General features: G+C 42.8%; 1 protein-coding gene across 3 annotated transcripts in view; it reads left to right on the top strand.

Annotated features, from left to right (window-relative positions):
- Positions 1-3,088: 3,088 nt before the first annotated feature.
- LOC110503011 (forkhead box protein N2) overlaps positions 3,089-20,497 on the top strand; it is a 43,847-nt gene continuing 26,438 nt past the window's right edge. The window contains exons 1-2 of one of the 3 annotated variants that reach the window (XM_036960876.1): positions 3,089-3,344; positions 4,477-4,759. Coding sequence is in view for 1 of the 3 variants with exons in the window: in XM_036960875.1 (XP_036816770.1) it covers positions 3,443-3,551 (109 nt within the window). In the remaining 2 variants the exon portion in view is untranslated. Of the gene's footprint in view, positions 3,345-3,391; positions 3,552-4,476; positions 4,760-20,497 lie in introns of those variants that run through there. The other 2 variants (XM_021581375.2, XM_036960875.1) reach the window with 2 other exon arrangements.

Raw genomic sequence — 20,497 nt, 5'->3', positions numbered from 1 at the left:
GCTAACCATGTGTATGTGACAAATAAAATTTGATTTGATTTGATTTAATGGCTGGTTTCTGTTTATCGGTCTAATGGCTGGTTTCTGTTTATCGGTCTAATGGCTGGTTTCTGTTTAACCCTCTAATGGCTGGTTTCTGTTTAACCCTCTAGTGGCTGGTTTCTGTTTAACCCTCTAATGGCTGGTTTCTGTTTAACCCCAGTCTAATGGCTGGTTTCTGTTTGACCCTCTAATGGCTGGTTTCTGTTTGACCCTCTAATGGCTGGTTTCTGTTTAACCCTCTAATGGCTGGTTTCTGTTTAACCCCAGTCTAATTGCTGGTTTCTGTTTAACCCTCTAATGGCTGGTTTCTGTTTAACCCTCTAATGGCTGGTTTCTGTTTAACCCTCTAACATCTGGTTTCTGTTTAACCCCAGTCTAATTGCTGGTTTCTGTTTAACCCTCTAATGGCTGGTTTCTGTTTAACCCTCTAATGGCTGGTTTCTGTTTAACCCTCTAACGGCTTTTTTCTGTTTAACCCCAGTCTAATTGCTGGTTTCTGTTTAATCCTCTAATGGCTGGTTTCTGTTTAACCCCAGTCTAATTGCTGGTTTCTGTTTAACCCTCTAATGGCTGGTTTCTGTTTAACCCTCTAATGGCTGGTTTCTGTTTATCGGTCTAATGGCTGGTTTCTGTTTAACCCTCTAATGGCTGGTTTCTGTTTAACCCTCCAATGGCTGATTTCTGTTTAACCCTCTAATGGCTGGTTTATGTTTAACCCTCTAATGGCTGGTTTCTGTTTGACCCTCTAATGGCTGGTTTCTGTTTGACCCTCTAATGGCTGGTTTCTGTTTAACCCTCTAATGGCTGGTTTCTGTTTAACCCTCTAATGGCTGGTTTCTGTTTATCGGTCTAATGGCTGGTTTCTGTTTAACCCTCTAGTGGCTGGTTTCTGTTTAACCCTCTAATGGCTGGTTTATGTTTAACCCTCTAATGGCTGGTTTCTGTTTGACCCTCTAATGGCTGGTTTCTGTTTGACCCTCTAATGGCTGGTTTCTGTTTAACCCTCTAATGGCTGGTTTCTGTTTAACCCCAGTCTAATTGCTGGTTTCTGTTTAACCCTCTAATGGCTGGTTTCTGTTTAACCCTCTAATGGCTGGTTTCTGTTTAACCCTAAATTGCTGGTTTCATTGACTCCCGCTTGGCTGTAGCACACCACCCATTCACAGAAGATCCTGTTTGTCCAGTTGAACTAACTGAAGGACATGAAGCAGAACAGGGTGTGTTTCTGTTTCCACTAGAAGGAAGATGCAAAAGCATTGCAAATTTGGTCTACTACAACATTCCAAACAGAAGAATGGTGTAGGAAGACTATGACATTTCAAAGTGAACAAAAGGGTCGGTAATTAATTACAAGGTAATAGAGAAATGATTTCACTTGAACCCAACATTTTGAAAGAATAACATTTGGCAGAAAAAAGGGGTTGTAGGCTACAGCAGTAAATTAGATTACTTTGGTAGCTTTTCAAAGTTATATCTCTGAGGGAGGTTCTGAAAAAACAGGAACGAGGTGAACTGAGAAGGAGGACAGAGGAGGGGAGGGTGAGGACAGAGGAGAAGAACAGAGGAGCGGGAGGACAGAAGAGAAGGAGGACAGAGGAGCGGGAGGAGGACGACAGAGGAACAGGAGGAGGACAGAGGAGTGGGAGGAGGAGGACAGAGGAGCAGGAGGACAGAGAAGGAGGACAAGGGAGCGGGAGGAGGACAGAGAAGGAGGACAGAGAAGTGGGAGGAGGAGGACAGAGGAGCAGGAGGAGGAGGACAGAGTAGGAGGACAGAGGAACAGGAGGAGGACAGAGGAGTGGGAGGAGGAGGACAGAGGAGCAGGAGGACAGAGAAGGAGGACAGGGGAGCGGGAGGAGGACAGAGAAGGAGGACAGAGGAGTGGGAGGAGGAGGACAGAGGAGCAGGAGGAGGAGGACAGAGTAGGAGGACAGAGGAGCGGGAGGAGGAGGACAGAGGAGCGGTAGGACGAGGACAGAGAAGGAGGACAGAGGAGCAGGAGGAGGAGGTCTAAAGTGAGTCAGCTATCATACTCTGATGTGAGAGTTACAGTTTGGTGTAAACTGTGATGCTTAGAGAGCCCATAGAGTTGCACTTTGGCCCATAGGCTCTCAAATGATCAATAGGCTCTACTCAAGAATACATATAATGCATCCCTTGCCATTATACTGTGGGTCTACATGACTGTGTAATACTGTGCAAATATGTCAAGCGTAGGGGCACCATGCATCCCAAAAACCCGAGGGGGCACATTACGTGAGGATGGCTGGGGGGTTGTCCAGAGGGGGGGCTCGGTCTTCCGACCATAAATTGGCGTATTTTGCATTTTTTAAAACACCTTTTTCCTGCAACCTAGAGACATAATCATTATACTTAATTCTATGTCAAAATAAAAAAGTATATTTATCGGCATATCTAAGCGTACCTCTTCAACTGTCCGATCCTCCTGCTTCTTTTTTTAAAGAAACAAAATATGTTTCTCTGCTCAAATTTGGGTAAAAGATTAAAAGGAATGTGAGTCTTATTCAGTACATTTAGTTATTGCTTGCTTTTCTGAAGTCTACAAACCTGGCCAACAGGCATGTCAGCTAAGATAGTTAGACAAGTTAACTACTCTAACTTGATTGACAGCCTGAAAAGGCTTCTTGGTAGCTAGTTATGATGTTGGGAACCTATCTGAGCTAACTTCATAAAATTGAAAGGTGTCTAGTCATATTACAGAATATTTTTTTTTTTTTAAAGGAAAATTCTGAAGGGGCACATGCCCCTGTTTCCCCTATGGGCATGAGGCCTCTGGCTGGACTCCCCCGCCAAAGTGAAGCAGATGCCTTTTCTTTCCCTTTAATCCCCACTTTCACCACCAAATGCTGTGCAGTTTATTCAGTTGGAATTAACTGTATTATTTGGAGACATAAAACAATGGTACTGTGCGCTTGTTCAATCTAATTGAATTGCGTTTACAATACGTCATATGCTAGTTAGGCTACATAATGAACTCCTGTGAATAAAAAATAAATACAAATTGTGTAGCGGCGACCGCGCGCACAAATCAACGCTGTTCTTCCGCGCTGCGGCCAGATGCCAGGGGGTATGGAAGGGAGGGGTTATGATTGGCTGAAGTGGGTTTGTTGCCTTGGCGACGGAGAGGGGTTTGGTAGCGTTGCTGTGCGGCGTGATCTGCGCGTTGCGTGTATGAGGAAGCAGCTGCGGATGTGATCTCCGACACTGTGAGAAACTGAGACAGACACCTGAACACACGATTCCAGCCACACTGCTATTTTACAGGAACCGCGTGCATGATTGTAAGTAGTTGAAAATATATGCTTATTTCATTTCATGGTGTGAGATATCACGGAATGAGTTGTGTTTTCCATGGCCAGTGAAAGGCAGCGCGAAGTAAATGAGAGCAGTAACTGATAGCTCGAGCAGCCAGCATGGCAGTTCTATAGCGGACAAACATGTAACGTTACTTCCCCCATTTGTTATCCGAACTCTAGCTTTAGGTTATGGTAAGCTACATAAACAATGTTATATGGAAACGTTTAAATTATTTAGTATGTGTTTTTAAATTTTTTTTTACTTGAGTTTCTCAACTCTACAATATATACTATACTAGAGCTACCTTGTGCTAAGAAGTTGTTTTGGCGTCTTGTCTTCCATGTGGCATTAGCTATCGAGCTAACTGTAGCAAACTTCTTTTGTGACCGAGCAGTAGCCAACAAGATACAATTGGCCGTCCAATGTTTTTATTCCGATTTGAGCATGCATTAAACACCTTAACAGACGTATATATCAATTGCAACAATGTGTAGCGACGGTGGATATAAATGTGTAGCGACGATGGAAGAAGCTTCGTTACTTTCCTAACGGTTTTACGGGTCATATCAAATGGCAAGTTTTCGCATGCAGTCATTCGATGAACACGTATCGTTGTCGTTTCTTGAATGTGTTATGTTTACTCCCTGTTTCATTCGACGTTAGATTGCCATGAGTCATGACACGAGTCTGCCTGCAAGTTCAACCATTTGTCAGACACCACATCTGACACCTGAACTTATTTCATGTATTAAATGAGGTCATGCCATCTGTGTAATTTGCAGCATGGAGATTTTTAAAGCAATCTGAAATAGTATTTTAAACCTTAGTCGTTGATTTGTTAATGCAAGAACGTTTTTTCATTTGAGGAGAAAATGTAGGGCAATTTTGTTGGGCGACAGTAGCAGGGGGTGTTACCATGTTTGACTCTGTAGCCCATTTGCGGTGTTGTCGGTCTATCAAACAGCGATAGTCGCTTTGTGTGTGAAAATGATGAGTGAATTATTTCTGTTATTGATTCCTCATTGAGTGAAATTTCCCGTGACACGTGGTCCAGGGGATATCGAAGAGCTGATCAAGCGAAAGATTGGTTGCTAACCTTTAATTTCTTCCGCTCAGCCTCCCCATGAGTTGGCCTGCACTCAATGCAATATATATCTGGATGGACGTTGAGTCCAATCCTCAATCACTCACATGCAGATTGTCCCACGCTGCAATTTTGCCAGTTGAAATGGAGCGTGGTCTTTGACAATGCATTATGGGACAGCGACACAGCTCACTGGTGATGGAAGAAGTCACCACAGCAACTCTGAAGAAGACCCTCGTCATATATTGGAACATATCAGCACATCCCTGGACATTCAATGGGTTTAGTGTCAAATTGCCTTTGGAGTAGCTACAGGTAACTGCCAAAATAAAGGGAACACCAACGTGGTGTCTTAGAGGAAAGATTTGGACTGTTGTTTTTGCATCTTTAACAAAAATATTATTATCACATATTAGTGTTATATAACATGGTAAATTATAGGAATGAGTGGTTTTGGGTGGATTATTCCAATTAATAGGGCATTGGGCCACCACGAGCATCCAGCACATCTTCAATGCGCCTTGGCATAGATCAGGGATGGGCAACTGACCCCCCCCAAAAAATAAATATATATATATACATACACACACTGGGGCTGCGGGTTGCAAAATTCCAGGAACTTAAAACAAATTCTGTAATTCTCCAACTGGGAATTTTTGAAATTTCCTGGAATTTTGCTACCCACACATTTTTTGGGAACTTAGTCTGGGTCACACCTTATTGTTGAGAGTTATAATAGTAGAATACACAAGGTGACATTTCTATATTTGGTTATCCATCAGTATTTATTTTCTTATCAGTCACTCAATTAGCCGTGTCAGCTAAAAAAAGTAGATTGGTAAATTATTTATTTTTTTAGCATATACATAGCATATCCACAAAATGTTGCTTAGGGCCCCCAACAAAATGTTGCTGATGGCCCCCAAAAGGCTAGGGCTGGCTCTGACTACATGTGTGAGAATGGTTGTGCGTAGCTGATCTGCGAGCCACCGCAGCTCCTTATGAGTTCACATTGTGGCCCACAACCCTGTCCATGTTGCCGATCTGTGGCATAGATTCTAGAAGTATCTGGGACTCTATTGGAGGGATGTGACACCATTCTTCCACAATAAATTCCATTATTGGATGTTTTGTTGATGGTGGTGGTGGAAAACGCTGTCTGTCGCCACTCTAGAAACAACCTTAAGTGTTCAATTGAGTTGAGATCTGGTGATTGCGACACTTACACACACACACACACACTTTAAACCCCCTATGCTCCTTTGAGACCACTATTTCAAAGTCACTGAGATCTTGTCTACCATGGTAGCCAGAATAATGGCCAACTGGGCATTTTTATACATGAACCTAAGCATGGTGGGATGTTAATTGCTTAATTAACCCAGGGACCACACCTGTGTGGAAGCACCTGCTTCCAATACACTTTGTATCCCTCATTTCCTGAAGTGTTTCCTTTATTTCAACTGGGGGACTCTGAATTTGTGAGGGGGACACTGCCTTGTGCTTGACCTCAACGGTCGATGAAACCAGTTTTAAAATGTCTGTAGCAAATTGAGTTATAAAACTATGATTTAACAGCAAAAATCAACCATCATTCTGAGGACTACGGTGTCATATTTTAAATGGTACATTTTCACCCCAAAGTTATAGTATGGAGTACGCACTAACACTGTCTGTGGACATGTCTCATGACGTAACACTTTTTCAAGTTCCTGTAAAAACTCCCTAGATGAGCACAGGTTAATTTATTTGCTTATATGCCTTCAGAATGAGGTTATATTCTCAAACACCCCCTTGGCCTTCTCATTATCAAACGGCTTAAATTGTGGAAAAGTCAGATTTCTAAAATTGTATTATTATTGATAACTTCATTTGAAATATTTTTTTGTTTTCGGCGTTATGTTTGACCCAGGCCTTTTCATTAGGGTAGCGTTGTTTAAAAAAACATTTCAATATTAATTTGTAACTTTTGGGGATTTTTATGGTAATGAAATTTGGAATGTTTTTAAAATGCATAATATCTGGCAGCAAAACATAATATTTATGAAATAGATAAGTACATATCCTAATCTCAGAGATTCCAGAGGGCATTTTGTGAAAGTTGATTCTTGAGAGAATTTTTTAAATTATTATTTTTTATTTTATTTTACCTTTTATTTAACTAGGCAAGTCAGTTAAGAACAAATTCTTATTTTTAATGACGGCCTAGGAACAGTGGCCTGTTTTCTGAGAATGACTGCTACACTAAATCCATGCGGTAATGGATTATCACAAGATTGTCTGACTGTTGGTAGCCAATTCAACATTTTTTGTTCTCCATAGGTGTGGCAGTTGGTGTGATAACATACTATTATTGTATCCCCTCTCGTGTCTGTGTGATCATGTCTCCCCCTTTCTCTTACAAAACAGGATGATGATTTGGATTGAAACGTGTTGCCTACTGTAGTTGTCTTGTTACGCAGGCAAGTGCGTGTGTGAGATTAGGGTGGGGAGGGGCAGTGTTCCTGTTTTGTCAAACAGATGCTGTTTGCTGACAAATGTGCCACAGATAAACAGGCCTGAGACAAAAGTAGGGAAACAGAAGTGATCAACCTGTCATTAGTTTACTGCCAGGAATTCAGGCCCATCGTGTGTTTGTGTGTGAGCACACTGCACATGATTGGTTTTCTTTGAACCATATGCTGTTAAAAATGTTTCTGCCCTGTGCGTTTGCTAGGGGGAAAAAATGTATGTACCATAATGTGCACACGTATACATACTTCTAGAGGAGGGCTGCAGTCAGACGGGTAAGTATCTTAGCTGCCCGAAGTAGTTTGAGACGTTCTCTCTTTCATGGCATTCATGACTATAACCCTAGTAATGCTGCTGCTAACCCTGCTATGTAATGGCTATCTCAGCACAGGCACGTGGTGGAAAGATTGTCACAAGTGTGTGTGTGCGTGCGTGTAGGGTGTATGTGTTGTTGATCATCTTGGCTGCTCAACATAATAAGGTTATTTCAATCGCCGGCATTAGATTCTAGAATCAAAATCCCACCCCTTTATTTGCACTCAGCACTATGTTGACAACAACACACTAACCATATTCCACAGTGAAAGACATGCCATTTTAATCAAGAAGTGCAATAGAAAGAGCCCGGTGCTTCAATTTTGGTGAATATTCTGTCCTTGTCCTCTGGGACATGTTGAAGTGTACCAGACTGACATTATCCATCTCACTCTGGAGACTAGGGAATGGAACACTAATGGTTCTGAGACATGTAGGAGGCTATAGGTGCTTTGTTACTCTTAATACATTCATCATGCCTTGCCTATAGGCGCTATAACTATCATAAACGTGTTTCACAAGGTAATATGCCAGTTATTCCGCTTTCCAAGAAGTAAATACTGTTAGATTGCATGTTCTTCACATGCATTAGTGTTAAGGACTTATAAGGATTGTATGTCTGTTACTTTAAGGCCTACCAGTCTGTGAATACAAAGCATTCCCTATTACGTTAACAACAATGCCATGTTATCACAGTGTGATGGACTTCGACCCGGAATGATGAAAGGTTAGCCTATACCTCTTCAGAACTATAGTAGTGGTCTGTATAGGGGATTGTGTTTTAGCTGGGGCTGTTTAATGGAGGCCATTAGGATTAGCAGCAGTCCTTAAATAAGTTGACATGTCTGGAAGTCTGTTATGGAGACCGAAATAGTTAACTAACCTCTGTCACTCCTATTATTCTATTGACTCCAGTGTGCTAAGGTGCTGCACTCAACACCCTTTATACCCAATTAACACTCAAGGTGTGAAGATAACTGGTGGTCTGACGATGTGTGTAGCGACTGGGCCTATCTGAACATTCTGGAGTAGCGTTTGGGGTTTGAGATGGTGTTAGAATTAGAAAACACACTGCCTGTAGGAACAAAAACGGGTGAGTTTTGTGCCGTTCATGTAGTTAACTAAAGTACCAGTCTGATCAACAGCCAGTCTTGAAAAGGTCTGTGATTTTTAACAATGACCTTCAAACATTGTGTTCTCTATGCGTGGTTGGTTGGTTTATTTTTGTAATTAAACTAGGAATATCATCAACCACGTGTAGTTATCTAGCTTCTCCTGCGTTGCATATAATCGATGCGGTGCCAGTTAATTTCTCATCGAATCACAGCCTACTTCTCCAAACGTGTAAAGATTTAACAAGCACATTTGCGAAAAAAGCACTGTCGTTGCACCAATGTGTACCTTGACATAAACAGCAATGCCTTTATTTAAAATCAATACACAAGTATATATTTTTGAACCTGCATATTTAGTTAATATTGCCTGCTAAAATTAATTTATTTTAACCTCTCTTGGGTAGTGGGCAGTATTTTCACGTCCGGATGAAAAGCGTGCCCACCCAGAGTAAACTGCCTGTTATTCAGGCCCAGAAGCTGGGATATGCATATAATTGGTAGATTTGGATAGAAAACACTCTAAAGTTTCTAACACTGTTAAAATGATGTCTGAGTATAACAGAACTGACATGGCAGGCAAAACCCAGAGGACAAACCATCCAAAAAATATATAATTTCAGCCTTCCACCGTTTCCAATGGCTTTCATGTTTATTATGAGAAGTCCTCCCAGATTGCAGTTCCTAGGGCTTCCACTAGATGTCAACAGTCTTTAGAAAGAGTTTCAGGCTGGTTTTTGGGAAAATGGAGCTAGAGGTTGTAGTTTTTCTAAGTGGCTCCCATTTTGGCTGTAGTGTTTCCATGCGCGTGGGTGAAAGTGCATTCTTTGTTATTTATCTCCAGGTAATGAACATACTATTATCCGTCTTACATTTTATAGTTAATTCACGTATTGGGGTACCTGAGGTTTGATTATAAACATTGTTTGACTTGTTTGGATAAGTTTATTGGTAACGTTTGGGATTCATTTTGAAGGAGGGAAACCGGTGGACTATTGAATGAACCGCGCCAGCTAAACTTGAGTTTTTATGGATATAAAGAAGGACATTGTCGAACAAAAGGACAATTTGTGATGTAACTGAGACCTTTTGGAGTGCCAACAGAAGAAGATCAAAAGTAAGGCATTTATTATATCGCTATTTCTGACTTTCGTGTCACACCTGCCTGGTTGAAAAATGTTTAATGTTTTTTGTATGCGGGGTGCTGTCCTCAGATAATCACATGGCGTGCTTTCGCCGTAAATCCTTTTTGAATCTGACACAGCGGCTGGATTAACAAGAAGTTAAGCTTTAGTTTGATGTATAATACGTGTATTTTCATGAATGTTAACTATTTATATTTCTGTAATTTGAAATTTGCGTTCTGCAATTTCACCGGATGTTGGCCAGGTGGGACGCTACTTAACATTGAAGGTTATGCAATGTAACAGCAATATTTAGACTTAGGGATGCCACCCGTTTGATAAAATACGGAACGGTTCCGTATTTCACTGAAAGAATTGACCTTTTGTTTTCGAAATGATAGTTCCCGGATTTGACCATATTAATGACCTAGGGCTCGCATTTCTGTGTCTTATGTTATAATTAAGTCTGATTTGATACAGAAGTCTAACTGAGCGGTGCTAGGCAGCAGCAGGCTCGTAAGCGTTCATTCAAAAAGCACTTTCGTGCATTTGCCAGCAGCTCTTTGCTGTGCTTCAAGCATTGAGCTGTTTATGACTTCAAGCCTATCAACTCCCGAGATTAGGCTGGTGTAACCAATGTGAAATGGCTAGCTAGTTAGCGGGGTGCGTGCTAATAGCGTTTCAAATCGGTGACGTCACTCGCTCGGAGACCTCGAAGTAGTTGTTCCCCTTGCTCTGCAAGGGCCGTGGCTTTTGTGGAGCAATGGGTAACGATGCTTCGAGGGTGGTTGTTGTCAATGTGCTCCTGGTTCGAGCCCAGGTAGGGGTGAGGAGAGGGACGGAAGCGATACTGTTACACTGGCAATACTATATAGTGCCTATAAGAACACCCAATAGTCAAAGGTACAGTGCCTTGCGAAAGTATTCGGCCCCCTTGAACTTTGCGACCTTTTGCCACATTTCAGGCTTCAAACATAAAGATAGAAAACTGTATTTTTTTGTGAAGAATCAACAACAAGTGGGACACAATCATGAAGTGGAACAACATTTATTGGATATTTCAAACTTTTTTAACAGATCAAAAACTGAAAAATTGGCCGTGCAAAATTATTCAGCCCCTTTACTTTCAGTGCAGCAAACTCTCTCCAGAAGTTCAAAGCGCAGAGAGCATCATGAAGAACAAGGAACACACCAGGCAGGTCCGAGATACTGTTGTGAAGAAGTTTAAAGCCGGATTTGGATACAAAAAGATTTCCTAAGCTTTAAACATCCCAAGGAGCACTGTGCAAGCGATAATATTGAAATGGAAGGAGTATCAGACCACTGCAAATCTACCAAGACCTGGCCGTCCCTCTAAACTTTCAGCTCATACAAGGAGAAGACTGATCAGAGATGCAGCCAAGAGGCCCATGATCACTCTGGATGAACTGCAGAGATCTACAGCTGAGGTGGGAGACTCTGTCCATAGGACAACAATCAGTCGTATATTGCACAAATCTGGCCTTTATGGAAGAGTGGCAAGAAGAAAGCCATTTCTTAAAGATATCCATAAAAAGTGTTGTTTAAAGTTTGCCAAACATGTGGAAGAAGGTGCTCTGGTCAGATGAAACCAAAATTGAACTTTTTGGCAACAATGCAAAACGTTATGTTTGGCTTAAAAGCAACACAGCTCATTACCCTGAACACACCATCCCCACTGTCAAACATGGTGGTGGCAGCATCATGGTTTGGGCCTGCTTTTCTTCAGCAGGGACAGGGAAGATGGTTAAAATTGATGGGAAGATGGATGGAGCCAAATACAGGACAATTCTGGAAGAAAACCTGATGGAGTCTGCAAAAGACCTGAGACTGGGACGGAGATTTGTCTTCCAACAAGACAATGATCCAAAACATAAAGCAAAATCTACAATGGAATGGTTCAAAAATAAACATATCCAGGTGTTAGAATGGCCAAGTCAAAGTCCAGACCTGAATCCAATCGAGAATCTGTGGAAAGAACTGAAAACTGCTGTTCACAAATGCTCTCCATCCAACCTCACTGAGCTCGAGCTGTTTTGCAAGGAGGAATGGGAAAAAAATTCAGTCTCTCGATGTGCAAAACTGATAGAGACATACCCCAAGCGACTTACAGCTGTAATCGCAGCAAAAGGTGGCGCTACGAAGTATTAACTTAAGGGGGCTGAATAATTTTGCACTGCCAATTTTTCAGTTTTTGATTTGTTAAAAAAGTTTGAAATATCCAATAAATGTCGTTCCACTTCATGATTGTGTCCCACTTGTTGATTCTTCACAAAAAAATACAGTTTTATATCTTTATGTTTGATGCCTGAAATGTGGTAAAAGGTCGCAAAGTTCAAGGGGGCCGAATACTTTCGCAAGGCACTGTATATGAAATACAAATGGTATTGTTGTAATTGTCATTACAAATGTATTAATAAAAAATAATTTGTCCGATTAATCGGTATCGGCTTTTTTTGGTCCTCCAATAACTGGTATCTGCGTTGAAAAATCATAATCGGTCGACCTCTACTTCTGACCCACTGGAATTGTGATACAGTGAATTATAAGTGAAATAGTCTGTCTGTAGACAATTGTTGGAATGCACTAAGTAGTAGTCCTAACCGACTTGCCAAAACACATTTTTGTTAACCAGAAATGTGTGGAGTGATTTAAAACAATTTTTTTAACGACTCCATCCTAAGTGTATGCAAACTTCCGACTTCAACTGTAGACGTAGAGTAATTGATGTGCATATAGGACGTAGAGTAATTGTTTATTGATGGTCTCAGCATGACTCCCTGGCTAAAGGGTTAACTAGTGATTATTTTAAGATTGATTGTTTTTTATAAGGTAAGTTTAATGGTAGCTAGCAACTTACCTTGGCTTCTTGCTGCACTCGCGTAACAGGTAGTCAGCCTGCCACGCAGTCTCCTCGTGGAGTGCAACGTAATCGGCCACAATCGTTGTCCAAAAATGCTGATTACCGATTGTTATGAAAACTTGAAATAGGCCCTAATTAATCGGTCAACCTCTAGTCAGAAAGTTTACATACACTAAAGATATCCTATCAGAAGCTTCTAAAGCCAATTGACATAATTTGATTGGAGGTGTACCTGTGGATGTATTTCAAAGCCTACCTTCAAACTCAGTGCATCTTTGTTTGACATCATGGGAAATTCAAAAGAAATCAGGCAAGACCCCAGAAAAAAAATTGTGGACCTCCACAAGTCTGGTTCATCCTTGGGAGTAATTTCCAAATGCCTGAAGGTATTATGTTCATCTGTACAAACAATAGTACGTAAGTATAAACACAATGGGACCACGCAGCCGTCATACCGCTCAGGAAGGCGACCCGTTCTGTCTCCTAGAGACGAACGTACTTTGGTGCGAAAAGTGCTAATCAAATGTATTTATTTAGCCCTTCGTACATCAGCTGATATCTCAAAGTGCTGTACAGAAACCCAGCCTAAAACCCCCAAACAGCAAGCAATGCAGGTGTAGAAGCACGGTGGCTAGGAAAAACTCCCTAGAAAGGCCAAAACCTAGGAAGAAACCTAGAGAGGAACCAGGCTATGTGGGGTGGCTAGTCCTCCTCTGGCTGTGCCGGGTGGAGATTATAACAGAACATGGCCAAGATGTTCAAATGTTCATAAATGACCAGCATGGTCCAATAATAATAATCACAGGCAGAACAGTTGAAACTGGAGCAGTAGCACGGCCAGGTGGACTGGGGACAGCAAGGAGTCGTCATGCCAGGTAGTCCTGAGGCATGGTCCTAGGGCTCAGGTCCTCCGAGAGAGAGAGAAAGAAAAAGAGAGAGAATTAGAGAGAGCATACTTAAATTCACACAGGACACCAGATAAGACAGGAGAAGTACTCCAGATATAACAAACTGACCCTAGCCCCCCGACACAAACTACTGCAGCATAAATACTGGAGGCTGAGACAGCAGGGGTCAGGAGACACTGTGGCCCCATCCGATGACCCCCGGACAGGGCCAAACAGGAAGGATATAACCCCACCCACTTTGTCAAAGCACAGCCCCCACCCTATTTCATTGTGGAGCTTTTTACTAGGATTAAATGTCAGGAATTGTGAAACTGGGTTTAAATGTAGTTGGTTAAGGTATATGTAAACTTCTGAATTCAACTGTTTATACACATCAATTAGTCTTCAGTGGAAGAAAGATTACTAAGACACACTCAATCACATGAAGGCACAGATGACTGGTTTTCATGGACAGACACAGTAGCAAGATGTTCACCACTCTGTTTACTGTTTCTCAGGCCGTCTAGACTTAACCGTTCATGTAGCTTTAGTATTCTGATCTTAGAGTTTTGATCATGGAATACCCAGTGCGTCATGCATCTGCAACTGCATGTAAATGTGTCCACAGTGTGTCCAGATGACCTTTTCCCGGGCTGTATTCAAATGGAATTGGCCAGTCCGCAAACTAGCAGGCAATGTTAAAGGGATTGCAAATGGGTTAGCTTAACTCTTGGATTTCTAAATATTAATCAGCTTGCTAGCATTTATGAGGCCAGCACACACGTTCCTCACATGCTGGGAATGAATTTCCTCCAACATTATTATGCCTCTGGAGAATTGTGGGAAAAGTGCTGATGATTTCACCCACTGTATGTGCCTTTGGTAGCCTGATTGCGTTCAGACTGAGGAGAAATCCGCACACGATGCATCCCTGACTACCCCCTGATATGTCAGCCAGATCTGACCACAATCGGACCATCAAGCGACTTGTGCGCCTAGACCCGTCTTTTCAATGTGATCTTTATATTAGGATAGCATAAGTCCCATGTAAGTGTAGACACCACCTCAGTGTTGCATGAAAAAGTGAAACAATTCAACCTGTATTTAACTCAGGCTGTGTGATTTAAAGGTGCAGTATGTGGAAATCGCACCACTATTTCCTGGTCGCAAAATTATAATAGTTCGCCAAATTTCAGTTTGTGACAAAAGAAGTATAGAGAATCATTGTCCCTTGTATCTAATCTGCTGTGAAGTATCTTTTAAATAACCAAAAATATTGTATTTTAAGCTTTTTGAAGCTGGTGTACAAAACTGAAAGTATGACACAAACAAAACTAAGAACGGGAAGCATAGAAACAGCATGTATAGAACAGATCTAACTAACGCTTCTTAGACCTGCTTTCAATGAGAGAGACAGATCTACTGTCTAACTCACATTTCTATGTGAATTTGGTCAGTTAGCCCAAAAAGTTACATATTGCACCTTTAAAGGAAGTGAAAGAAGAGCAGAAAAACAACAGCGGTGTGCTGTCTTGGTTCTTTATTTTAGTCTTCCTGATTCATGTCAGGACCATATCTCCTTCTTGTCTTCTCTGAGAGTTGTCCCCTTTGGGTTAGTAAGCTCTCCTCTTCTCCGGCCATATCTGGTGGTTTCTGGTTTATCCCACTGAAGCAGCCAATTTGTCTGTTGCCGCTGCCTCCTCTATCAACCCATCAAGGCTCTTGTCTGTCTGCTGATATGATCTGGCCTTTGTTTGGAGGTTACTGCTTTTAATGACTGCAGCTGCTCACATATTTCATCTCCTGACACACACACACACACTGCTCAGAGCCACGGACCAGACGTTGTGTACCTTCTGAAAGCTTCTCTGATCCTGTCTATTTAAGACTAGTGTGACTTTACTAGTGGTGGAGGAAAAATTGATAGTTACATACCGTGATATTGTACTGTATAATATTGACTATCGTAATATTTATGTGCTAGTTGGCTGTACCTGCACCAAAAATCCTGTTTCTTTCATAGCTTAACCGAGTTTATAATGGTGTAGGCCTATGTTCAAAGAATGCACAACGACTCACATTGGTGTCAAGAGGTTGCAATGTAATAAATGTCAAGAAAAAAGCTGAGACGAAAGGGTTTCTAGATTATGAAATAATTATTCTGTTACGTCATTGATTTGAATAGACTAGTATTAACAAGCGTTGCTGAAATTCTCCACACATTTCACCCACATCTTCTGGAATGAGCACATGCATTTTAATTTGTTCCGAAAGTTGCGTAGTACTACCCTTTTAATACATGATTCTGCAGCTTGTGAGTGTTCTGCCACGTAGCTCTGTGTTAGCTGGGGCAATGTTTGCACACCAACTGACTGAACTCTAAATCACATGACCCTTAAGAGTGAGCCATCGCTGAACACTGATAGTCTGAGTTGTACTTTGGAAGGCCAGAGCTGGCAAGTGTCTTGACTGACATTTTCAACCTCTCCCTGACCCAGTCTGTAATATGTAAATGTTTCAAGCAGACCACCATAGTCCCTGTGCCCAAGAACGCCAAGGTAACCTGTCTAAATGACTATTGCCCCGTAAAACACTCATCTGTAGCCATGAATTGCTTTGAAATGCTGGTCATGGCTCATGGCTCACATCAACACCATCATCCCAGACACCCTGGACCCACTCCAACTTGCATACTACCCTAACAGATCCACAGATGACGTAATCTCTATTGCACTCAACACTGCCCTTTCCCACCTGGACAAAAGGAACACCTACGTGAGAATGCTGTTCAGACTACAGCTCAGCGTTCAACAGTATAGTGCCTTCCAAGCTGACAAGGTAAAAATCTGTTGTCTGCCCCTGAGCAAGGCAGTTAACCCCCTGTTTCCCACGCGTCGACGATCCCTTTCCTCCTAGCTTATCACTAAGCTCAGGACCTTGGGACTAAACACCTCCCTCTGCAACTGGATCCTGGACTTCCTGACGGGCCGTCCCCAGGTGGTGGGGATAGACAACAACACATGCCATGCTAGATGTGATTTTTACATGTAGAATCACATGAAAATGTCAGCAGTCAGACATCAACAGTGCTCTGAACAATCGGTAGACAAATGGAGATCCACATTCCACTGCAACCCTTTAGTTTAGCCTACTTTATTAATTTATATTTTTTATTTGACCCCCCCCCTTTCTCCCCAATTTCGATCTTGTCTCATCGCTGCAACTCCCTAACTGGCTCGGGAGGCGAAGGTCGAGTCGTGCATCCTCCGAAACGTGACCCTCCAAACCGCACCCACTTAACCCGGAGGCCAGCCACACCAATGCGTCAGAGGAAACACAGACCGATGTCAGCCTGCAAGTGCCCGGCCTGCCACAAGGAGTCGCTAGAGAGCGATGAGCCAAGTAAACCCTCCCCTAACCCGGATGACCCTGGGCCAGTTGTGCGCCGACCAATGCCGACCATGGCCTGTTGTGATACATCCCGGGATCAAACCCGGGTCTGTAGATGCAGTACCTTAGACCGCTGCACCACTGGGGAGGCCTAGGTTAGGCTATCCATCTCACTCTCTCCACTAGTATCTGAGCTAAAGGACCGTGTTTGTCCTCACCACATACCTTCCCTATTGGACTCGCGCTATATATACACTGCTCAAAAAAATTAAGGGAACGCTAAAATAACACCCTAGATCTGAATGAATGAAATATTCTTATTAAATACTTTTTTCTTTACATAGTTGAATGTGCTGACAACAAAATCACACAAAAATTATCAATGGAAATCAAATTTATCAACCCATGGAGGTCTGGATTTGGAGTCACACTCAAAATTAAAGTGGAAAACCACACTACAGGCTGATCCAACTTTGATGTAATGTCCTTAAACAAGTCAAAATGAGGCTCAGTATTGTGTGTGGCCTCCACGTGCCTGTATGACCTCCCTACAACGCCTGGGCATGCTCCTGATGAGGTGGCGGATGGTCTCCTGAGGGATCTCCTCCCAGACCTGGACTAAAGCATCCGCCAACTCCTGGACAGTCTGGTGCAACGTGGCGTTGGTGGATGGAGCGAGACATGATGTCCCAGATGTGCTCAATTGGATTCAGGTCTGGGGAACGGGCGGGCCAGTCCATAGCATCAATGCCTTCCTCTTGCAGGAACTGCTGACACACTCCAGCCACATGAGGTCTAGCATTGTCTTGCATTAGGAGGAACCCAGGGCCGACCGCACCAGCATATGGTCTCACAAGGGGTCTGAGGATCTCATCTCGGTACCTAATGGTAGTCAGGCTACCTCTGGCGAGCACATGGAGGGCTGTGCGGCCCTAAAGAAATGCCACCCCACACCATGACTGACCCACCGACAAACCGGTCATGCTGGAGGATGTTGCAGGCAGCAGAACGTTCTCCACGGCGTCTCCAGACTGTCACGCCTGTCACGTGCTCAGTGTGAACCTGCTTTAATCTGTGGAGAGCACAGGGCGCCAGTGGCGAATTTGCTAATCTTGGTGTTCTCTGGCAAATTAAAAACGTCGGGCCCTCATACCACCCTCATGGAGTCTGTTTCTGACCGTTTGAGCAGACACATGCACATTTGTGGCCTGCTGGAGGTCATTTTGCAGGGCTCTGGCAGTGCTCCTCCTGCTCCTTGCACAAAGCCAGAGGTATCGGTCCTGCTGCTGGGTTGTTGCCCTCCTACGGCCTCCTCCACGTCTCCTGATGTACTGGCTTGTCTCCTGGTAGCGCCTTCATGCTCTGGACACTAAGCTGACAGACACAGCAAACCTTCTTGCCACATCTCTCATTGATGTGCCATCCTGGATGAGTTGTACTACCTGAGCCACTTGTGTGGGTTGTAGACTCCGTCTCATGCTACCACTAGAGTGAAAGCACCGCCAGCATTCAAAAGTGACCAAAACATCAGCCAGGAAGCATAGGAACTGAGAAGTGGTCTGTGGTCCCCACCTGCAGAACCACTCCTTTATTGGGGGTGTCTTGCTAATTGCCTATAATTTCCACCTGTTGTCTATTCCATTTGCACAACAGCATGTGAAATTTATTGTCAGTGTTGCTTCCTAAGTGGACAGTTTGATTTCACAGAAGTGTGATTGACTTGGAGTTACATTGTTGTTTAAGTGTTCCCTTTATTTTTTTGAGCTGTGTGTGTGTGTGTGTATATATATATATATATATATCTCTCAGTACCAGTCCTACTCATTCCAGGGTTTTTCTTTATTTTTTACTTATATTCTACATTGTGTAATAATAATGACATCAAAATGATGAAATAACACATGGAATCATGTAGTAACCAAAAAAGTGTTAAATCTAAATATATTTAGATTCTTCAAAGTTGCCACCCTTTGCCTTGATGACCGCTTTGCACACTCTTGGCATTCTCTGGTGCTCATCCTTGTTCTGTCATTTTGTTCTCATCCTCAACTCTGTTTGTATTTCCCCATATGCTTCACATGTGGGTACTGTTTGTCTGACAGTGCATGCTGTGGTAATGGGTACATTCTGTAGACGCACACGCATAGAGCTTTTGTAGGGAACTCCACCTAACCTCCACTCCTGTCACTGGTCAAGTCCACAGTCCCATAGAGGTGTCTCTCTGTGAGTTGCTCTGTGTGAGTTGGTCTGTCTTTGTAAATGAACTTCCTCACCAGGCCTGAGGCGTTTCCCCCTTGCTCAGTTCTCTGTTTAGAATACTGTTGGGCTTGTGAAATGTCGCCAGAGCAAAAACAACCGCTCCTTTGTATGAGGAGAAAGCGAGGCTGAATCTAACGTCTTTGTTTCAACTCAACTCTGTTTGCTTTCACCTCTTGCACACATTCAACCCCATCCATTTCGCAGTGTCAGAAAATATTCAACCTCAATGAGGAATACTGTAGCATCTCTGACCTCTCATCAGTGGACTTGCCGGTCTACTGCACTCCGACAGACTAGAGACACACAAACCAGTTTGACCAACAGAGTAAGACACACACTACACAGACCAGGTTGTAATGTAACCCCCACTCTAACAAGTATCAGCTGAAATCTAACCAACCTTTTGTCATAATGTGTGCTTCAGTATTGTGACACACAGTATCTATTACAGAGGTGTTAGAGGTTTGAGTCAATCGTTTTGGTACAGTGTGTCTTAGCCTTTATCCACTTCTATCAACTCAAAATGGCATGTTTAGATTTCAATGCAACATTTGAATTGTAGTGTGGGGGTCATTTAAATTGTTTTAAGGGAGGCTCTCATGCTTTTACTGCATTCTCAAATAATTACTTTTTTTCTGACAGCTGGGCTGATGTCTCTCTTTCTCTGTCAGTGTATCCTCGTCTTTGTGAGTGAGGTTTGAGGAGAATGCTGGCCTCAGCACCTTGCGCGGAGCGTGTATTGATTTCTCCACATTAGCCTTTCTCCTCATGCCTCGCTCCGCCATAGAGTACAGCACAATCACTTCCCTTTACAGCTAGGCCCTGCTGCCACGGCAACCACTGCAGATCGGGAGATGGAGCAGAAGCCAGTCTCCTCTTCTGTTGTCACTGAGGAAATCGCTCCATAACCTGGGTGGTGTTTAAAGGCACCAAAGCTAAGAAAACCACTGCTTCGACTGTACCCACTAATGCCATCACATTTTTCTGTACATATCTAAAGAGTCATTAAGTCACCACAAACCTAATGCCGCTGTATGTTCTTTTGTCTTTTTAAATCAGTGCATTAGTAGGATAAAGTTTCAAAGGGAAATTAGCCTAATATGCCTCTGCACCTGTCTTTTGTCTGTCTGTTAGCACATTTATAATGGAGGGGCTGGCCCGATGGAGAGGGTGGTAGTTTTAACTTGCAGGTGAACCGATAGGCTACCATCCGGGCCAGCTTCGGTAGCAATTTGCTTAGCACTGAGAAGTCAACAAGCTAATATCTCTCATTAGCTCTCACTCACTCACACGTGGCCCATTAACCAGCTAGCGGACCCCTCGATCACCTTGCCGCATCCCGCTTTGATGCCTTTTGATAAGAGCAAGGATAATGATACTCATAACAGCGATGATAATTCACTACGCAGCGGGAATGTGATAATCAGCTAAGAGCACTTCCTTTGTGATCTTGGGATGGGTTCCCTTCAGCTGGTGTTTTGGTCTGTTTTATCTAGCATAAATAACACACACACTGCATTCAGAAAGTATTCTGACCCCTTCACTTTTTCCACAATTTAGGTTAAAGCCATATT

This window comes from Oncorhynchus mykiss, chromosome 23 (assembly GCF_013265735.2).
Source record: "Oncorhynchus mykiss isolate Arlee chromosome 23, USDA_OmykA_1.1, whole genome shotgun sequence".
NCBI lineage: Eukaryota > Metazoa > Chordata > Actinopteri > Salmoniformes > Salmonidae > Oncorhynchus > Oncorhynchus mykiss.
This window is presented reverse-complemented; position numbering and strand designations above follow the sequence as displayed.